Source organism: Gigantopelta aegis, chromosome 3 (genome assembly GCF_016097555.1).
Source record: "Gigantopelta aegis isolate Gae_Host chromosome 3, Gae_host_genome, whole genome shotgun sequence".
NCBI lineage: Eukaryota > Metazoa > Mollusca > Gastropoda > Neomphalida > Peltospiridae > Gigantopelta > Gigantopelta aegis.
Genome location: NC_054701.1, coordinates 37,724,293 through 37,742,375, shown reverse-complemented (window position 1 = coordinate 37,742,375; position 18,083 = coordinate 37,724,293). Strand labels below are relative to the sequence as shown.

General features: G+C 36.2%; 1 protein-coding gene across 2 annotated transcripts in view; it reads right to left on the bottom strand.

Annotated features, from left to right (window-relative positions):
* Positions 1–2,893: 2,893 nt before the first annotated feature.
* Positions 2,894–18,083, bottom strand: part of LOC121367992 (protein NEDD1-like) — a 30,997-nt gene continuing 15,807 nt past the window's right edge. The window contains exons 9-15 of one of the 2 annotated variants that reach the window (XM_041492477.1): positions 16,470–16,559; positions 13,931–14,047; positions 12,945–13,072; positions 11,232–11,340; positions 10,028–10,404; positions 7,882–8,055; positions 2,894–6,526 (exon numbers count right to left, since the gene is read on the bottom strand). In XM_041492477.1, the coding sequence (XP_041348411.1) occupies positions 6,422–6,526; positions 7,882–8,055; positions 10,028–10,404; positions 11,232–11,340; positions 12,945–13,072; positions 13,931–14,047; positions 16,470–16,559 (1,100 nt within the window). In that variant the 3' untranslated portion in view covers positions 2,894–6,421. The remainder of the gene's footprint in view (positions 6,527–7,881; positions 8,056–10,027; positions 10,405–11,231; positions 11,341–12,944; positions 13,073–13,930; positions 14,048–16,469; positions 16,560–18,083) is intronic. The other variant, XM_041492478.1, reaches the window with a different exon arrangement.

Below are 18,083 nucleotides of genomic sequence, written 5' to 3'. Positions count from 1 at the left end.
TGACTAAGCCCACAATTCAAGCTGATGGCACATGGCAGGCGTGACTAAGCCCACAATTCAAGCTGATGGCACATGGCAGGCATGACTAAGCCCACAATTCATGCTGATGGCACATTGCAGGCGTGACTAAGCCCACAATTCAAACTGATAGCACATGGCAGGCGTGACTGAGCCCACAGTTCGAGCTGATAGCACATTGCCGGCGTGACTGAGCCCACAATTCGAGCTGATAGCACATTGCCGGCGTGACTGAGCCCACAATTCGAGCTGATAGCACATTCCCGGCATGACTAAGCCCACAATTCAAGCTGATAGCACATTCCCGGCGTGACTAAGCCTACAATTCAAGCTGATAGCACATTGCAGGTGTGACTAAGCCCACAATTCAAGCTGATAGCACATGACAGGCGTGACTAAGCCCACAGTTCAAGCTGATAGCACATTGCACGTGTGACTAAGCCCACAATTCAAGCTGATAGCACATTGCAGGCGTGACTAAGCCCACAATTCAAGCTGATAGCACATTACAGGTTTGACTAAGCCCACAATTCAAACTAATAACACATGGCAAGTGGGTGGCATGGGTAGCCACAAAAGACCAGCACCTGTCACAGCTGGAGAGACAAGGACTGGGATGTTGAGAAGAATTTTAAAAAGTTTAATGATAGGAGGATGTGCCAGATCGGGAAATGTTTTTGTGGAATTAAAGGATAGAAAGGAAAAGAGGCAGTGGAATTTGTTTTTTAAAATGTAATATAGGTTTACATTAATTGTAATATTTTGTCTTTTGTTTAATATCTTATAATTCTTTTTTTATTAAACATGCCATTTTGGGACAATAATTAGGAAATTAAAGTTGCTACATTTTGTGTTACATGCATTAAGTTTACCTTTCTTGTAATATTTGATTTTGTCATTTGTTTAATGTTTTATAAATATAATTTGTTTGCCATGTGCAAGGAGACTGTGACATAACCCGGTGTAAGTGTGTATTAAACAACTGAACACAACATTCTTGTGTGTGCAGCAGAATCCGAAGATTATGTTGTTATAATTAAATACAAATTAATTGATTGCACAATTGATCATTGCATAATATAAAAAAAGATGTTTGTTTTCTTTTGTGGTGCACTGGCTGGAATAAGAAATGGGCCCACCGATGGGGATCGATCCCAGACCGACCACGCATTAAGCGGGTGCTTTACCACTGGGCTACCTTTTGCTTATCCAATAGTTTTCATGTGCAGTAGTCTTTAACTTTTGACCTATTTTTTCTCCAACTATAACCAGTGTTTTAGTCAATAAAGTATTGTTGACCAATATACCCGGTAATTGCACTATTTTATAAAATAATGTTTTTTTTTTTATTCAACACAGTATTTATTGCAATAAATACTGGCACTTTATATATTGATTAAAAACAATAAAAATACAAATTGTTGTTGTCATTTATACAGGAAGTTGGAGGTGTGTGTTTGTTTAAAGGTGCTATATAAAGTAATACTTCCATCTAAAACCCCAAATAATATCCCATAAATTCATGAAATACTACCTCCTAAAACCACAAATAATACCACATAAATTTGGAAAATACTATGACCTAGTTCGATAAATTATACCAACTACAGTTGTGTGTACTGACCATATTCAACAAAACATGGCAGTGTATTAGTATTATCAATTAAAAATACTTTCTGAATTCGTAAATGGACCAACAAAGTGAAAAAAGATCCCAAAAATTGGCCGATGACGGCACACTGAATGAAAAATGGCAACTCTGTTGTTTCATGTTATTTATATCTTCAAGTATGGAAGCATAAAGACATCATACCTGCTGACATTCACACAAATGAATGCATCTTGTACAGCAGATAATAAAAAATTAAGGGAACCATTCTAGAAAACTACAATATTTTATTTTGTAAGACAAGGACTAGAATGTGAAGATAGACAGCAAAAGATGTTAGAGCTGCTTGATCAAGAACAAAAAAAAAAAAAGGATTTCCAAAGGAGAAAAAGGAAAGGGGGAGTGACATTGACATTAATATTGGTAAAACCTGATAACCAGCAAAAAACTACAACACTGGTTGATAAATCTTAAATACAAAAAAGAAAGAAAAAAGATAAAGGTTTTCTATTATATTTATTCATAGTACTTAAATACAGTATAATGTACAATACATAATATTTAACAGGTTAACTAAATTACAGTATAGATCTTACATTTGCTTTATAAACTAAATACCAGTTGACTTTTTTTTTTTTTTTTTTTTACAATACTTAACCCTAAACAAACACCATATTATTATTTCCCATAATTCCATCAGATCTAACTTCAGAGCAGCACTTTGATTTCAGTCACTCTACAGAATATAGAAAAACTACTGGCATTATTAATAAGTTAAAAAATAACTAGTTTTTACAGCATTTTATACAAAATACATGTTTTAAAAAATAATAAAAACAATCTTCTTGTGGGAGACCGTATTATTATGGAAGACTCTTTGGCAAAATCATTTTGATGTTCAAGAATATAACATACAAATGGCAGACTTTAGACAAACTTGGACGCAACAAAGAAATCTCGACCACTTGCTTCCACTTTGGCTCAGATATGTTTATTTGAAATGAAAGAAAGAAATGTTTTATTTAACGACACACTCAACACATTTTATTTACGGTTATATGGCGTCAGACATGATTAAGGACCACATAGATTTTGAGAGGAAACCCGCTGTCACCACTACATGGGCTACTCTTCCGATTAGCAGCAAGGGATCTTTTATTTGCGCTTCCCACAGGCAGGAATGCACAAACCATGGCCTTTGTTGAACCAGTTATGGATCACTGGTCGGTGCAAGTTGTTTACACCTACCCATTGAGCCTTGCGGAGCACTCACCCAGGGTTTGGAGTCAGTATATGGATTAAAACTCACATGCCTCGACTGGGATCCGAACCCAGTACCTACCAGCCTGTAAACCGATGGCCTACAACGCCGCCACCGAGGCCGGTATATTTGAAATGAAGAACACCTACTGTTTTTCACATTGTACAATGACTTCAACAAAGGGTCACGGGTTCATACAGAAAGGTTAGTGATTAAACTCTATGTAGTAGTTAGGCTCACTTTCTGTTAACATGATTTTGCATGCAAGTTTATCGACACTGCATATACACAGTATTTTTTCCAAATAGTTTAATCCTGTTAGCTCGAACCTCGTCAGTGCTCGAGAAAGTGTTCAACCCATCAGGTAGTTCGACCTAACCATTCGGTTAACATCGTTTAAGTGGAACTCGAGGTCTTCATTTTTGGCTCAAGTATTCCAGTGTATTCGACCCTCCCAAGTTCGACCCAATGAGATTCTACTGTATGTGGCCATTTAGCACTTTATTGTGGGCCCATTGGGCTGGCTATTTCTCATTCTAGCCAGTGTATCACAATTGGTATATTAAAGACTTTGGTATGTGCTATCCTGTCTGGGATGATGCATATAAAAGATCCTTTGCTAATGGAAAAATTACTATATGTCAAAATTACAAAATGTTTTGACATCCAATAGCCTATAATTAATAAATCTATTGTGCTTTAGTGGTGTCGTTAAACAAAACAAAATTTAACCTTAATTTAGCATGTTGAAAAAGGTTTATCGGTTGCCATATGTGCAATTCGCATTTTGTACAATAATCTGCTTGTGAAAACACAAATATGGAAAAGCACAATTCATCTTGCATAAAAACGCACAATAAATGATGCATGGAACTGCACTGATGGAAAGCAGACCTTAAACCAAAACCTGTTAAAAAATAATTTCTCTTAAAATTAACTGAAAAAGTATAGAGGAATATCCACTTGGTTTAGGACTTGGAAATGGCGAGAAATGGAATTCACCACAAAGGTTAACACTCTTGTCATTGCAAAAGTAACCAATATATTCTTGCCTTTTGATTTTGTCAAAACTATTCTGAAAATATACCAGCAACTGACAGTTGTTATCAATTTATTATGTTGAAACATGGACTCTCAATACTAAACTTGATTAAAACTGAAATGGGTAACCACCTAAAAGTACTTTTTCTTCTTTTTTCTGTCATAACTGTCTATTTACTTCTGACTAAAATGTGTATCATCCATGAATGTTTTGTTGCCACATTGTAATTACATAAATATTACTTATTAAATACTCAAGCCATGTGCATATAAAGCAAATGTACATGTTGCAATTATTTTTCATGGAATAAACTTTAAAAAAAGCAGCAACAAAAAAAAGCAGCAGTATCAGCTGCATGTGTGCCACAACTGGTATATCAAAGGTTGTGGTAGATGTTGTCTTGTGTGCTGTTAAGAAATGTAATTTATGACCCACAATTGTCAACAAATGAAAAAGTATACAGAGTTCTTTTTAATTAATTTTGTAACAGCTATTTTTATCAACATTTTTGTTTTTCATTTTAAAAGTGAACACCAACAGCAATCCCTCACCCAAGCATATTGTTTGTACCTTTATGAAAAAGGGGCTTCCTTTTTAAAAAAATTCATCATCATACACAAGATAATTGTTTTTGTTTCATATGCTAAAACTATCCTGTGTCTCTTAAAACCCATTTGCAATGTGAACAAATACTCAATATCACAGATATTTCCTTTTTATTTAACTTCATATAGATTTTGAGATTTGATGGTCCTTTTTGTACATCATATATACAACTTTTATACAAATATTTTTTACATTGTGCCAATTTGATATTCATTAATAAAACACATTTTTTAACAAGTCTGAACACAATAGAACTTGTGTCATAGGCTATAAATGCACCAATAAAATTTAAAACACATTCTACAAAAAAAGAAGAAAAAAAAAGGTATGCAACATACATGTGAAAGAAGTCATCACAAACACTTTGACATTAAAGTAAATAAATGATCATATGATTTATGATCAATAAGATAACAAAATAAATATACACCCTACTGCACTGGCTTTATTTTATTATATCATCAACATTGGGCTTGCCTTCACAAAATTAATTTCTTCCCCAAGTTAAATTACGGGGGAACCATTTAAGATATTACCGTATTGAGCACGATCTTTAATCCTTTTGTAGTACTGTAATGTTTTTTTGTAATTCACATACTAAGGGGAGCCAAAAATTACTTTTGTTCAACTAGTCTTAGGGAAGGGGAAGTGATGGGGAGCCAGAGTGACAGCTCCCCTTAAATGGTGAGGTCTGCTGGTTAAGCTGACCATGTTCATAAACAACTGGCCCCTAAACTATGAAATAAAGATTCTAAAATAGCACCTAATGAGATAAAGCAATTAAACATTAACGACGTGACTTAATGCTAATATGTACTGGGTTCACATCCCTTTAGTAGCACCTGCAGAGGGAGTTATAATGGCACAATGGGACGATGTAAGATTACTACACCGACTTCTTTCTCACTTCTGTCTAATCATTAACAAGGGTTAGCTCTGGGTCAGCAGAAAATTTCGCCAAATTATTTACTGAACTTCTAAAACTGCACAAACCCAGATATTTTCTAACAAAATATCAATTATTTTATAAAAGTATTTCGCCAAATTATTTACTGAACTTTTAAAATTGCACAAACCCAGATATTTTCTAACAAAATATCAATTATTTTATAAAAGTATTTCGCCAAATTATTTACTGAACTTCTAAAATTGCACAAACCCAGATATTTTCTAACAAAATATCAATTATTTTATAAAAATATTTCGCCAAATTATTTACTGAACTTCTAAAATTGCACAAACCCAGATATTTTCTAACAAAATATCAATTATTTTATAAAAGTATTTCGCCAAATCAAAACAAAATTTGCCAATTGTTTTTGAAATTCGCAACTGTCGAATTTGGCGAGTGCCAGAGCTAGCCCTGATTAACCCATCCTGAACAGATCCCAGGGAGCCGAGGTGCACAGGGCAACATACTTGAACCGTAAGTGAATAATATGTCTGGAAATAAAATTAATAAATGCAATCCTTCAACATAGCAGAAACATTTTGAAACAATGAATCATGACGCAAATTTTTTTTTGAGTGTGTGCATTAATCTGCATGTAAAAGTGTAACAGTTTTAATACAAGATCTTTGGTAAACAGGCATTCTATATGCTCGAAAACTTCGTGGTATAGGAGCATGTTAAAATTACCCGCATTCAAGACACCTAGGGTAATTATAAATTCACAATTACCCAAGGAGCTAATGATGAGATGAACATAAAAAATGTGCCACTTTAAAATATCGGAAAAATAAATGAGTGGCCTCCCTTGTGATAATCTCCGACTTGAACCACAGCTGGTAAAATGCATTCGAACATTGTTTGATTTATTTCAAGTGATAGATATGACACTTCCAAGGTGATTATAAAGATTTTAAAAATTGGGAAACAAACATGTCAAAAATATTTTTTAAGTCTTGCATTTTCCTCTCGTAATCGTTCAACTTCTGCAACAAGTTCTCGGTTCACAGAATATTGCTGTAGTAATGAGCTTATTTCAGCCTGTAAAAACAATAGCAAAATCTTTAATATATTAAATAATTCAAGTCTAAACTTTGCAGAAAAATCAACATTCTATTCTTGTGGTAGTTGAGATTATTATTTAATACACTGACATTTTTAATTTCTATAGGTATAAATTACATGCAATTTATCTTGGAATTGATTGACAGACTTGGTCATAATTATTAATTACAAATTGTAGGTCTATTTCAGCTGATAAGTAATAAATCTTACTGTAAGCATGTTACTGCAGTTTGCAGACCTAATTCAAGTGGATTATTATTATATACTGATTGCGTTGTTGATATTATTCGATGACAAACATCACAATCAAATTTATTAAACGAAATTTCAGCCGAGAGAAAAAAACAAAAAACAAACAACAAACACGATCGAGTGATAAGGAGGGAGGTGGAAACCACTAGCCCTGCGGGCTAGTGGTTTTGTGTTTCTCACTAGCCCAAACTTAAAAACCACTAGCCACGGGCGTCGGGCTAGCGGATTTGTCGAACTCTGTCTTACACTATGTAATTTCTATGTAATTTAATTATAACTCCCCTAAAATTAAAAATAAATCAAACATTCTGATGTTATTTTTACACTTGGTTTGCAAGATCATGAAAGTGAAATCTGAGGAAAGCAAAAGTCTAACTCAAAGATAAAAAACAAATATACATAGATATATATAATTATAAAATTCAATACCTATTGACATGATTCAAACAAAATGATTATTTAAATAAGAAATGTTTGTAATTTTTAGTTTATTGATGTATAACGGTCACAAATTGTGTAACATTGCTTAGTGTAGCAAAGTTATTTTGTACTAACTTTGTGACTATTATACATTGATAAATCCCCCCCCCCCCCCATATTTTTATAAAGTTAAAGTTTGTTTTGTTTAACAACACCACTAGAGCACATTGATTTATTAATCATCGGCTATTGGATGTCAACATTTGGTAATCTAGACATAGTCTTAGAGAGGAAAACCACTAAAAATGTTTTAAGGGATCTTTTATATGCACCAACCCACAGACAGGATGGCACATACCACTGCCTTTGATATACCAGTCTTGGTGCACTGGCTGGAACGAGAAATAGCCCAATGGCCCCGCCCACCAACAATGATCGATCCCAAACTGACCGCACATCCGGCGTATGCTTTACCACTGGGCTACGTCCCACCCAATTTTTACAGGAAAAGCACATATAGTTTAGAATATGCAGAAAAATCAATTATCTTGTTTTCATGATACAGTTTTTCGTTATGATGTCCCATTTTTAATGACAACAGCAGAATCTTTACAATTACTTTAAGTTAGTTTACAGTTAAAAAGAACGCAAACACCCACTTGTTGAATCTGGAATTGTCTCAACATTTCCACATGAAGAGCTTGTAAATCCCGATGACTCTCTGCACGGAATCCTTCCAGTTCCTCTTGAACAATACCCCGAAGGAATTCTGTCTGGAACACACTGGATTCTATCTGTGAATTGCTACCATCTCTCCTACTTATAGAAGAACGCTGAAAGAAATGACAAAATACAAATTTGGTAAAAAAAACCTTTATTTTAGAACTGTATTCTCCTGTCTTGAGATTCATGTAAACCAACACTCGGGTTATATTTTTGCTTTCGATGAGAAGGCCTGTTACTCGATTTAAAATAAACTGACGATCAAAAGAAAGTATACCAATTATTTTTATGATAAATAAACACAATACACGTTCATGGAAGGTTAGATAGGTTCCAGTATTGTTCGTTATAATGCAATCAATGACGAACAGTCGCACATTGCTGCGTTTGGGCGATGCCGCATGTGCAAAATGAGTTTATTCATCAAATTTATACTGCACGAGAAACATGATACTCGTGCACATAAGGGTGTAAAAAAGGGTGCCATTGCTTAGAACATGCCTCAGTCAACAGTGAAACACCAGAGAACATGGCAAGGCTAACTGCTGAAGAAAGAGAGAGAGTTATTGGTATGGTGCAGGTGGGTGCGAGTTATGCCCATGTGGCAAGAATCCTGAATTGCACAAAATTGACGATTACCAGGTTGATACAGCGTTACAGTGTGACTGGCAGGACTGCAGACAGACCATGAAGTGGAAGACCCCGCGTAACAACAGCCAACGAGGACCGCCATCTCTGCATCTTACACTTACGTAACAGATTCCTCACTATGACGTCATCTGCAGTGACTGGCCTTGGACATGTCATCAATCGTCACACTGTAAGTCGTTGGCTATGACAGCATGGTATCAGGGCCTATCGACCATTCAGAGGGATGACATTGACGAGGCAACATCGACTTCAACGTTTACGTTGGGCACGTCAGTTTCAACATTGGCAACATCGGAACTGGAAACGTGTACTCTTTTCTGATGAGAACAGGTTCCAGTTATTCAGAGCTGATGGCAGGACTCGGATATACTGACATGCAGGAGAGAGAACAGCTCTGTGCTGTGTTCAGGAGACTGAACCGTTTGGTGGTGGATCTGTGATGGTTTGGGGTGGTATCTGTGGCCAACAGTGGACAGACCTTATTGTCATTGACGGAAATCTGTCCGACGTCGGGTCCACACTTGCATACTTCAATTATTTGCACATGGTGGACATACATGCTATTGAAACATGTTCTTTGTGGTCAAATTTATTCACCTTTGTTATGAGTGGTCCTTTATGAAATCGCACATTTCACCCCTAGTGCTGTTGTGAACTGTGATATTATCATTTTATGGGTTTTATTGAGTATACTCGTGTTTATTTATCGCCAAATTATTATACTTTCAAAATATAACATTTGCATCAACTTGTGTTTTGTGTTGTTTTTAATACTTTGAAAAAATAATTGGTATACTTTCTTTTGATCGTCAGTTTATATTATTACCAATATTAGAATCAAAAGTCCTGTTTTCTTTAGATGTATATACCTACATAAGCCATAATTCAATTATATACCAATATCTACTTTAGGAGGTAAGCCTGCTATTTTAAACCATATTGATGACACCATAGCACATTCTGAACTACAGATATTTGGAGCCTAACATTGATTACTTTAAAAAAAAATTTAGAGTGTCACCTAACAATCAACCTGTGCCACACGGCTGGTATATCAACGGTTGTGGTATGTACTGTCCTGTCTGTGGGAAAGTGATATAAAAAGATCTTTTGTTGCCAATGGAAACATTTTAAGTATTCAATGATGCAAACAACTATTGTGGGTTTTTTTTTACAAATTACATTAAGATTTATTTGTGTGTAATCATATTGTTTCCTCTGCAGATGTGTCAGAATGACCAAATGTTTGATAGCCAATGATTAATTAATCAATGCGATAACATAATTTAATTTTTGCACCCAAACACCCACTAATTAAACAATGTGTATTTCTTTCATTTTTTTTCTTAGCTTAGTAACTGGTTTAACTTGTCCCCCTTTTTTTTTAATGTCTAAACAGCAGCAATAATTTTAAAAAAAACACCCACACACCTGATCGTTTGCCTTCCTCCACATTGCCTTAAGCTCCTCCTGCATGTGTTCATTACACGTCCGTATTGCATCTTTGACCATCTCTCGCACATGAGTCATGGGTGAATCTGTGACCCCGTCGCCAACAGGGGAAGCAATGGACCGACTAGTCCTGGCACTGCGAGGTGGGCGGTGGTTAGCTGACGATCCCCTGCTCGGGGTCGGCACGACTCTGTCCTCAGAATGATGACCACGTCGGTCATCGTCATCAACCGAGTTTGCGTCCATACTGTCCACATGGCTATGGTTTCCATGCATCACTTGTGTTACTGGAACACTTGTATGCGGAACATCCATGTTTGTTGGAGAGATCTGTCTGGAGTGTTCTTTAAAGTTATCTGAAGATAAAAATTTTTTTTTTTTTTTTTGTTAGCAGCAATAATTAAAGGTTGGTTCACACTATTTATTCACAACTGACAAAATATGTATAAATGTGACTGCTACCAAAACCATCATCGACAATATCATTAAATTAACCGTATTATTGGCAGTCAATTCCACAATATGTTCATTCAATCCTATATTACATCGGTGTATTTTATACAGGTAAACAACTGTAGTAGTAGAGCTGGGGCCTAATTCACAAAGCTCTCTTAGGCTCTGTTAGACAAGAAAGCATTCTCTTTGCAAGTCTTTTAGCATTGCACTGCGAGATCGCAAAGTTGCGAGAGTTTAGTGAATTAGGCCCCTGGGCGGTATACTATATATACCATTCAGTATCGCTATTATGTCAATACCAATTTAACATAAATTTACTGAAATTCCGGTATTCAAAAATGTTTTACGCTATTTAGTAAAGCACTAATAATATATCTGACGAAGACAAAACAACTGAAAAGAAAAGAGATACGGGCCTTGTGTATGGAATGTAATTTTATTTTGATGAATTTAGTGGGTGAGATGCAACTCAGGCATGCATTTAAAGCCAAGTATACCAAAATTACCGCTCAATATTGGTATCGTTATCAATAATATCGGTATTGTATCAATACCAAATACCGTACCAATACCAAGGTAAATCACCTAAAAAATACTGATACTGATACCGAACCTGAAATTTCAATACCGCCTAGCTCTATCCAGTAGTGATTAATGTTTGGTTTGAAATGTCACGTATTCCCTTATTTAAGAACATCAGTATATGAACGTGTGCTATATTATTTACCTAATACACTTGTAGGAAGACTGTCCTCATATGGCTGTTCAGGTTGCTGTACAGACCCATTGGGTATATGCTGGTGTGAATCATATGTCGAGGAACGGTCACCCATGGCCTGCAAGAAATGAAGCACTTTATAATTACTAACAAAAGCAAGTACCGTTTGAACAGCATTAAATCTTTAACTGGATAGAAAAATTCTACAGTGAAAGCAAAACAGGTACAAACATGGACATAATTTTGACCCATCTCAGATGGAACCTATCAAAAATAAAATTTATAGCAGCTGCGATTATATTTGTGAGGCCAGAATATTAATTAAATATCCACTTTAATCTCATATTTAACCATCTCTGTGTTTTTCTCTCAACTATTTATAGCAGGAATTCTTTCATCCCCTTAACTTTACTTCAACTGCCATCTCAGCAGTTAGAGGAATAGTATTCTTCATTGCATATAGGGGGCGGGATGTAGCCCAGTGGTAAAGCACTCGCTTGATGCGTGGTCCGTTTAGAATCGATCTCCATCGGAGGCCCCATTGAGCTATTCCTTGTTCCAGCCAGTGCATCACGACTGGTATATCAAAGGTCGTGGTATGTACTGTCTGTGAGATGGTACATATAGAAGATCCCTTGCTGTTAATCGAAAAGAGTAGCCCACAAAGTGGCGTCAGCTGGTTTACTCTCTCAATATCTGTGTGGTCCTTAACCATATGTCACGCCATATAACCGTAAATAAAATGTGTTTAGTGTGTCGTTAAATAAAACATTTCTTTCTTTCTTTCTTTCATTACATATAAAATAACATATATACTGAACTCCATTGAAAAATATCATACATTTAACTGATTGTGTATAATTAGATGTTTTCTGGTAGGCAATAATGGTATACAAGGGTTATGGTCATTGTGTGTTTTACAGTAACCTCATACATGCAATAGTAATAACAACTGAACATTGGGTGGTGAGTTTTCAATGAAAGAAAGAAAGAAAGAAGTGTTTTATTTAACGACGCACTCAACACATTTTATTTACGGTTATATGGCGTCAGACATATGGTTAAGGACCACACAGATTTTTAGAGGAAACCCGCTGTCGCCACATAGGCTACTCTTTTACAACAGGCAGCAAGGGATCTTTTATTTGCGCTTCCCACAGGCAGGATAGCACAAACCATGGCCTTTGTTGAACCAGTTATGGATCACTGGTCGGTGCAAGTGGTTTTTACACCTACCCATTGAGCCTTGCGGAGCACTCACTCAGGGTTTGGAGTCGGTATCTGGATTAAAAATCCCATGCCTCGACTGGGATCCGAACCCAGTACCTACCAGCCTGTAGACCGATGGCCTAACCACTACGCCACCGAGGCCGGTTTTTCAATGAAGTTCAGGAAGGAAGGAAGAAAAATGGTTTATTTAATAATGCACTTAACACATTTTATTTATGGTTTAGCAGCAAGGGATCTTTTATATGCACCACCCCATAGACAGGATAGCACATACCACGGCCTTTGATGTACCAGACGTGGTGCACTGGCTGGAGCGAGAAATAGCCCAATGGGCCCACTGACGGAGATCGGACCCACTGACGGAGATCGGGCCCACTGACTGAGATCAATCCCAAACCGGCTGCGCATCGAGTGAGCACTTTACCAATGGGCTATATCTCACCCCTTTTTAATGAAATTCAGTATATGATAGACAAATTGCTTGATTTAAACCTGAACATTTCTCTGTTGATGGACTGTATAGGAAGAGTCATTGCTATCATGTATTAGTTGACTAGACATTTGCTCCATCTTTTGTTTTTGTGACAATGACGAATTTCCTCCAATTGGAGAAAAGACACCTGAAACAAAGCATTAACACTAAAATAAATAAATTAATAAGGTATAACATCCAAGGCATAGTGCATCATGTTCCCTTAACAAACGAGAAAATATGAAAAGAAATAAAAACAAATATCTTTAAGTCATAAGCTACATGAAGACTAGAAAATGATAAAACAAAACAATGAACCTTACAAATACTGACAAAATATTTTCAGAGCAAATCAAATTCTGAAATTCTATGATTATAGCCATTAGAACAGACAATGGATAAATCTAGTTTTGTATAACCTATCTTGGTAATGAAAAATGTTTTTAAAAGTTATGTCAATAAATGTATTTGGGATTCCCTTTGACCCAATTATTTTAAATTTTGTTTGGTGGTTAAAACAAACATTTTGTTGTGTAAAATTATTGAGCTCCTACAAACATTAGGATATCTAGAAATGCACTTAATATACATATATTCCTATATCAAGCAAACAAATGTAAGCATACTACAAGTTTAAAAATAAATAAGCCATCTGAGGATACTGTTAAAGTAATGAATATTTCCTACCAGGCCCCACAAAGTTTGTTAACCTCCTCAGTTCAAGGGCCATAACTCTTGTCAAAAATGGGTAAATTGCCATGACTTGTAACTAAATTTTAGCTCAATATCTTAAGGCACTGCAGCAAAAAAAAAACCCCACTAAAAAACCTAAATTAGATAAGAAGCAGAGAGACAGACAGATCGTAAGGGAATTAAAAACAATATTTATTGAACATGTTACCATGGATAAAAATTCAGGATAGTCCCTTTATTTAGAGGGATGGAAGAAGTGTTTCAAAATAGGGGGAAAATTATGGTTTAAAACCAAAAACCCCGGTGGATGAACCTTGTGAGAGATTCTGCAGACTACTGTTGCATCCAAAGCTGCTTTTAGAGTGGTTCTGAACACTGCTGTGATTTCCCACTGAGCTACGTATCTCCATATTGGAAGAATGGTTGTGACCTGCAACAAGATAAATATCAGATAACAGTACAATCATAAGGAGGGTGTTTGTTATCTTTCAAAGTGGGAGGTGGCTATGTTAAGAACCTTCCTAAACAATGTAATTACCCGGTAACCTGTAACACAATCTATAAAACATAGCTGTCTGATGAAACTGGCCAGTCGTAAGTTTCTTTTATGCATAAATACACTAATAGAATCTATCACTGTTGTGAGGTGTAGATAAGGCAATTCCAAATGGGGGGACAAAATGTTTTGTCCCAAGGGTTGGAATTGCTTTATCTACACCTCATAACAGTGATAGATTCTTTTTCTTGCCCATTTAATTACAGTAACAAAACATTAATGCTGTAATTTGTCCCTCAGGTTCGATTTGCCCTATTAATCTAGAACCACATAAAAGCTGCCCAATTCAGTCCAGTGGGCAAGAAATATAAATCTTAAATTGATTCTTTTCAATATTTATTCTGATTGCAGGTGAAGTACCTTATTCCATGTGTTGTAGTGTAATTAATTATTCATTGAATGAAAATGACCAATTTATAATTAGATTTAGTGCACCATGAAAGAAAATATTAACAACAATCCATCTCTTTTTGGACTGATCAAGTTATGTACTCTATACTCAAAAAGGAAGGAAATGTTTTATTTAATGACACACTCAACACATTTTATTTACGGTTATATGGTGTTGAACATATAGCTAAGAACCACACAGATATTGAGAGAAGAAAGCCACTGTCGCCACTTCATGGGCTACTCTTTTCAATTAGCAGCAAGGGATCTTTTATATGCACCATCCCACAGACAGGATACCACAGCCTTTGATACACCAGTTGTGGTGCACTGGCTGGAGCGAGAAATAGGTCAATGGGTCCACCGCTGAAGATGGTTCCCAGATTGACTGCGCATCAAACGAACGCTTTACCACTGTCTATATTCAACTTCTACACGATAACAGTCAGAGAATATCAATTATCAACATTTTCACAAGCAAATATATTATACTTTTTTAATGCACTGTCATGTGACCGATTTTAAGGTCATGTGAGAATTGTCTGACAAAAGCAAACGTCAATCATAAATCGATTTATTATACCTTACAAATGATAAAAACTGTTGATGCTAATCTTACATTCTGGTCTGGAGTCAGACTGACAAAAACAAAAATTGTGATTTGTAAGAAATATTTTCATCAACATATTCCATTTGGTCTTAAAAAATGTACGCCAACATTAATCCTCATCCACCTGTGTAGTTTGTACCCTTGTGAAAAATGTTGATACTTATATTATACACAACCCCTTAATGTAGTTTTCCTTAGCTTTATTTAGCATGGTGCGACACAATGCCTCCTGATGTTATACTGTTTTCCCTACCTTGTTTTAGCATGGTGCGACACAATGCCTCCTGATGTTATACTGTTTTCCCTAGCTTTATTTAGCAAGGTGCGACACAATGCCTCCTGATGTTATACTGTTTTTCCTAGCTTTATTTAGAACGGTGCGACAACGTGCCTCCTGATGTTATACTGTTTTTCCTAGCTTTATTTAGCACGATGCGACAGTGCCTCCTGATGTTATACTGTTTTCCCTAGCTTGTTTTAGCACGGTGCGACACAGTGCCTCCTGATATTATACTGTTTTCCTAGTTTGTTTTAGCACGGTGCGACACAATGCCTCCCGATGTTATACTGTTTTTCCTAGTTTGTTTTAGCACGGTGTGACACAATGCCTCCCGATGTTATACTGTTTTTCCTAGCTTGTTTTAGCACGGTGCGACACAATGCCTCCCGATGTTATACTGTTTTTCCTAGCTTTATTTAGCATGGTGCGACACAATGCCTCCCGATGTTATACTGTTTTCCCTAGCTTGTTTTAGCATGGTGCGACACAATGCCTCCTGATGTTATACTGTTTTTCCTAGCTTTATTTAGCATGGTGCGACACAATGCCTCCTGATGTTACACTGTTTTCCCTAGCTTTATTTAGCATGGTGCGACACAATGCCTCCTGATGTTATACTGTTTTTCCTAGCTTTATTTAGCATGGTGCGACACAATGCCTCCTGATGTTATACTGTTTTCCCTAGCTTGTTTTAGCATGGTGCGACACAATGCCTCCTGATGTTATACTGTTTTTCCTAGCTTGTTTTAGCATGGTGCGACACAATGCCTCCTGATGTTACACTGGTTTCCCTAGCTTGTTTTAGCATAGCACAGCACCATGCCTCAATAGTCTAGCACCATCTTGCCGTAATCAGGATCATGCTGCTCTGAGATTAAACAAGCCCTTTTCGATAATTAATTCTAAAATTGTCTTTATAAAACCCTCAGAAAATGTATTATTAATTTTAAAAATATCCTTGTTATATATATATTTGCCATTCATTTATTAAAGCATTAAACATTGTTAAAATGAACCTTCTCGAACTGGAGAAAATATATCTTCAACACCTGCTGAAGTGCTCAGATGCTCCTCCACATTAATGGCTTGAGGTTCCGAAGAATCATCTGCAAGCAAAACATACACTTTGTACTGCAAAATGTGTTCCTTATAAATATTCTAGTTACTTTATCACAGAAATTAACCTGGACAAGAAATCTGGAAAACTTTGCAGGGGCTTAAAACGTCTGGAGATACTGTAAACTTTATAGAGGATAACAAGAACAGAAACACTTTTTAGCAGACACTAAAATCTGGAATTACAGAGTAAATTTATATTTTTTTGGTGGGGGAGGGTTAATATAAGTTTTTTTAACGCATGGTTACATGACCCAGCAGTTTTATTATTAAACCAAGAATAGCATAGCAGGGATGGCTCAATCCACATTTTATGTACTGGATAGTGAAAAGACAAATCAATCCATGAAAGGAAATGTTTTATTTAACGAGGCACTCAACACATTTTATTTATGGTTATATGGCGTCGGACATATGGTTAAGGACCACACAGATATTGAGGGAGGAAACCCGCTGTCGCCACTTTATGGGCTACTCTTTTCGATTATCAGCAAGGGATCTTTTATATGCACCATCCCATAGACAGGATGGCACATACCACGGCCTTTGATATACCAGTCGTGCCCAAAATAATTATACCCAAATTAAGTATAAATATGCTAACCTCAAAAGATTTCATATCAAAACCACAGAAATATTAAGCTTCAATTATATTGACACAAATCTTCAGCTGCTATTAATAACATTATTCATCAAAGAACTCTTGTTGTGCTTAAAGCAGACAAAAAACCCTGTTGTGCCCAAATTAAGTGAGATTAAAAGCCCTGCCACATGCCCCTAACCTTGACCTGCTATCATATTTACTGGGACTGAAGGTTCATGTGCATCATGGTCCATGCTTCAGGGATGTGAGTGACCAAATGTCAAAATGCCAAATGTTAAAAATTGTTCAGTGGTGTCTGGGGCCAGTGGGGGGATCAGGGGGGCACCCGTCCACCTGTTTCTCTAGCCATTCCCATCGCCAGGGATTTTTTATGTTTACGTCGAGTTTTAACTTGTCTCATTTCTTCACGATATCTTTGCGCCGTGTTGCCATTGCCGCTTTACAAAATGCGGGCTAATTGTCTAATGCTATACACGGTTGGCGAAAACGAACCAATGAAATGTCGCCCAACAACAGAAAACCTTGGCAAACCTCGTTACTGTTCGGTGCAGGAAGGGAGATAAGTCGAATGACTTCCGTGTTGATTAAAAGACGGAAATACCGGTAAAAAGCTTAAAAGTCGGACAAAACCGTTAAATTTATATTTTTATTTATTCGCGGAAAAAAATATAAAAATACGGAATTTGTGTCATGAAAACGCGGAATTCCACGAAAACTCGGAAATCTCACATCACTGATGCTTATAAAACTTGACAGTCTAGACTAAAATGTTTATGACATCACAAGCATGTAATTTGTATGTGTTGCTATGACATTAAAGTTTCACAATCTTGTTAGAGACTGGAGTCTAAGACTTTAAAACATGTAATAAGCATGGGGCTATATTTTATTAGATAAAGGAAATCGTAAA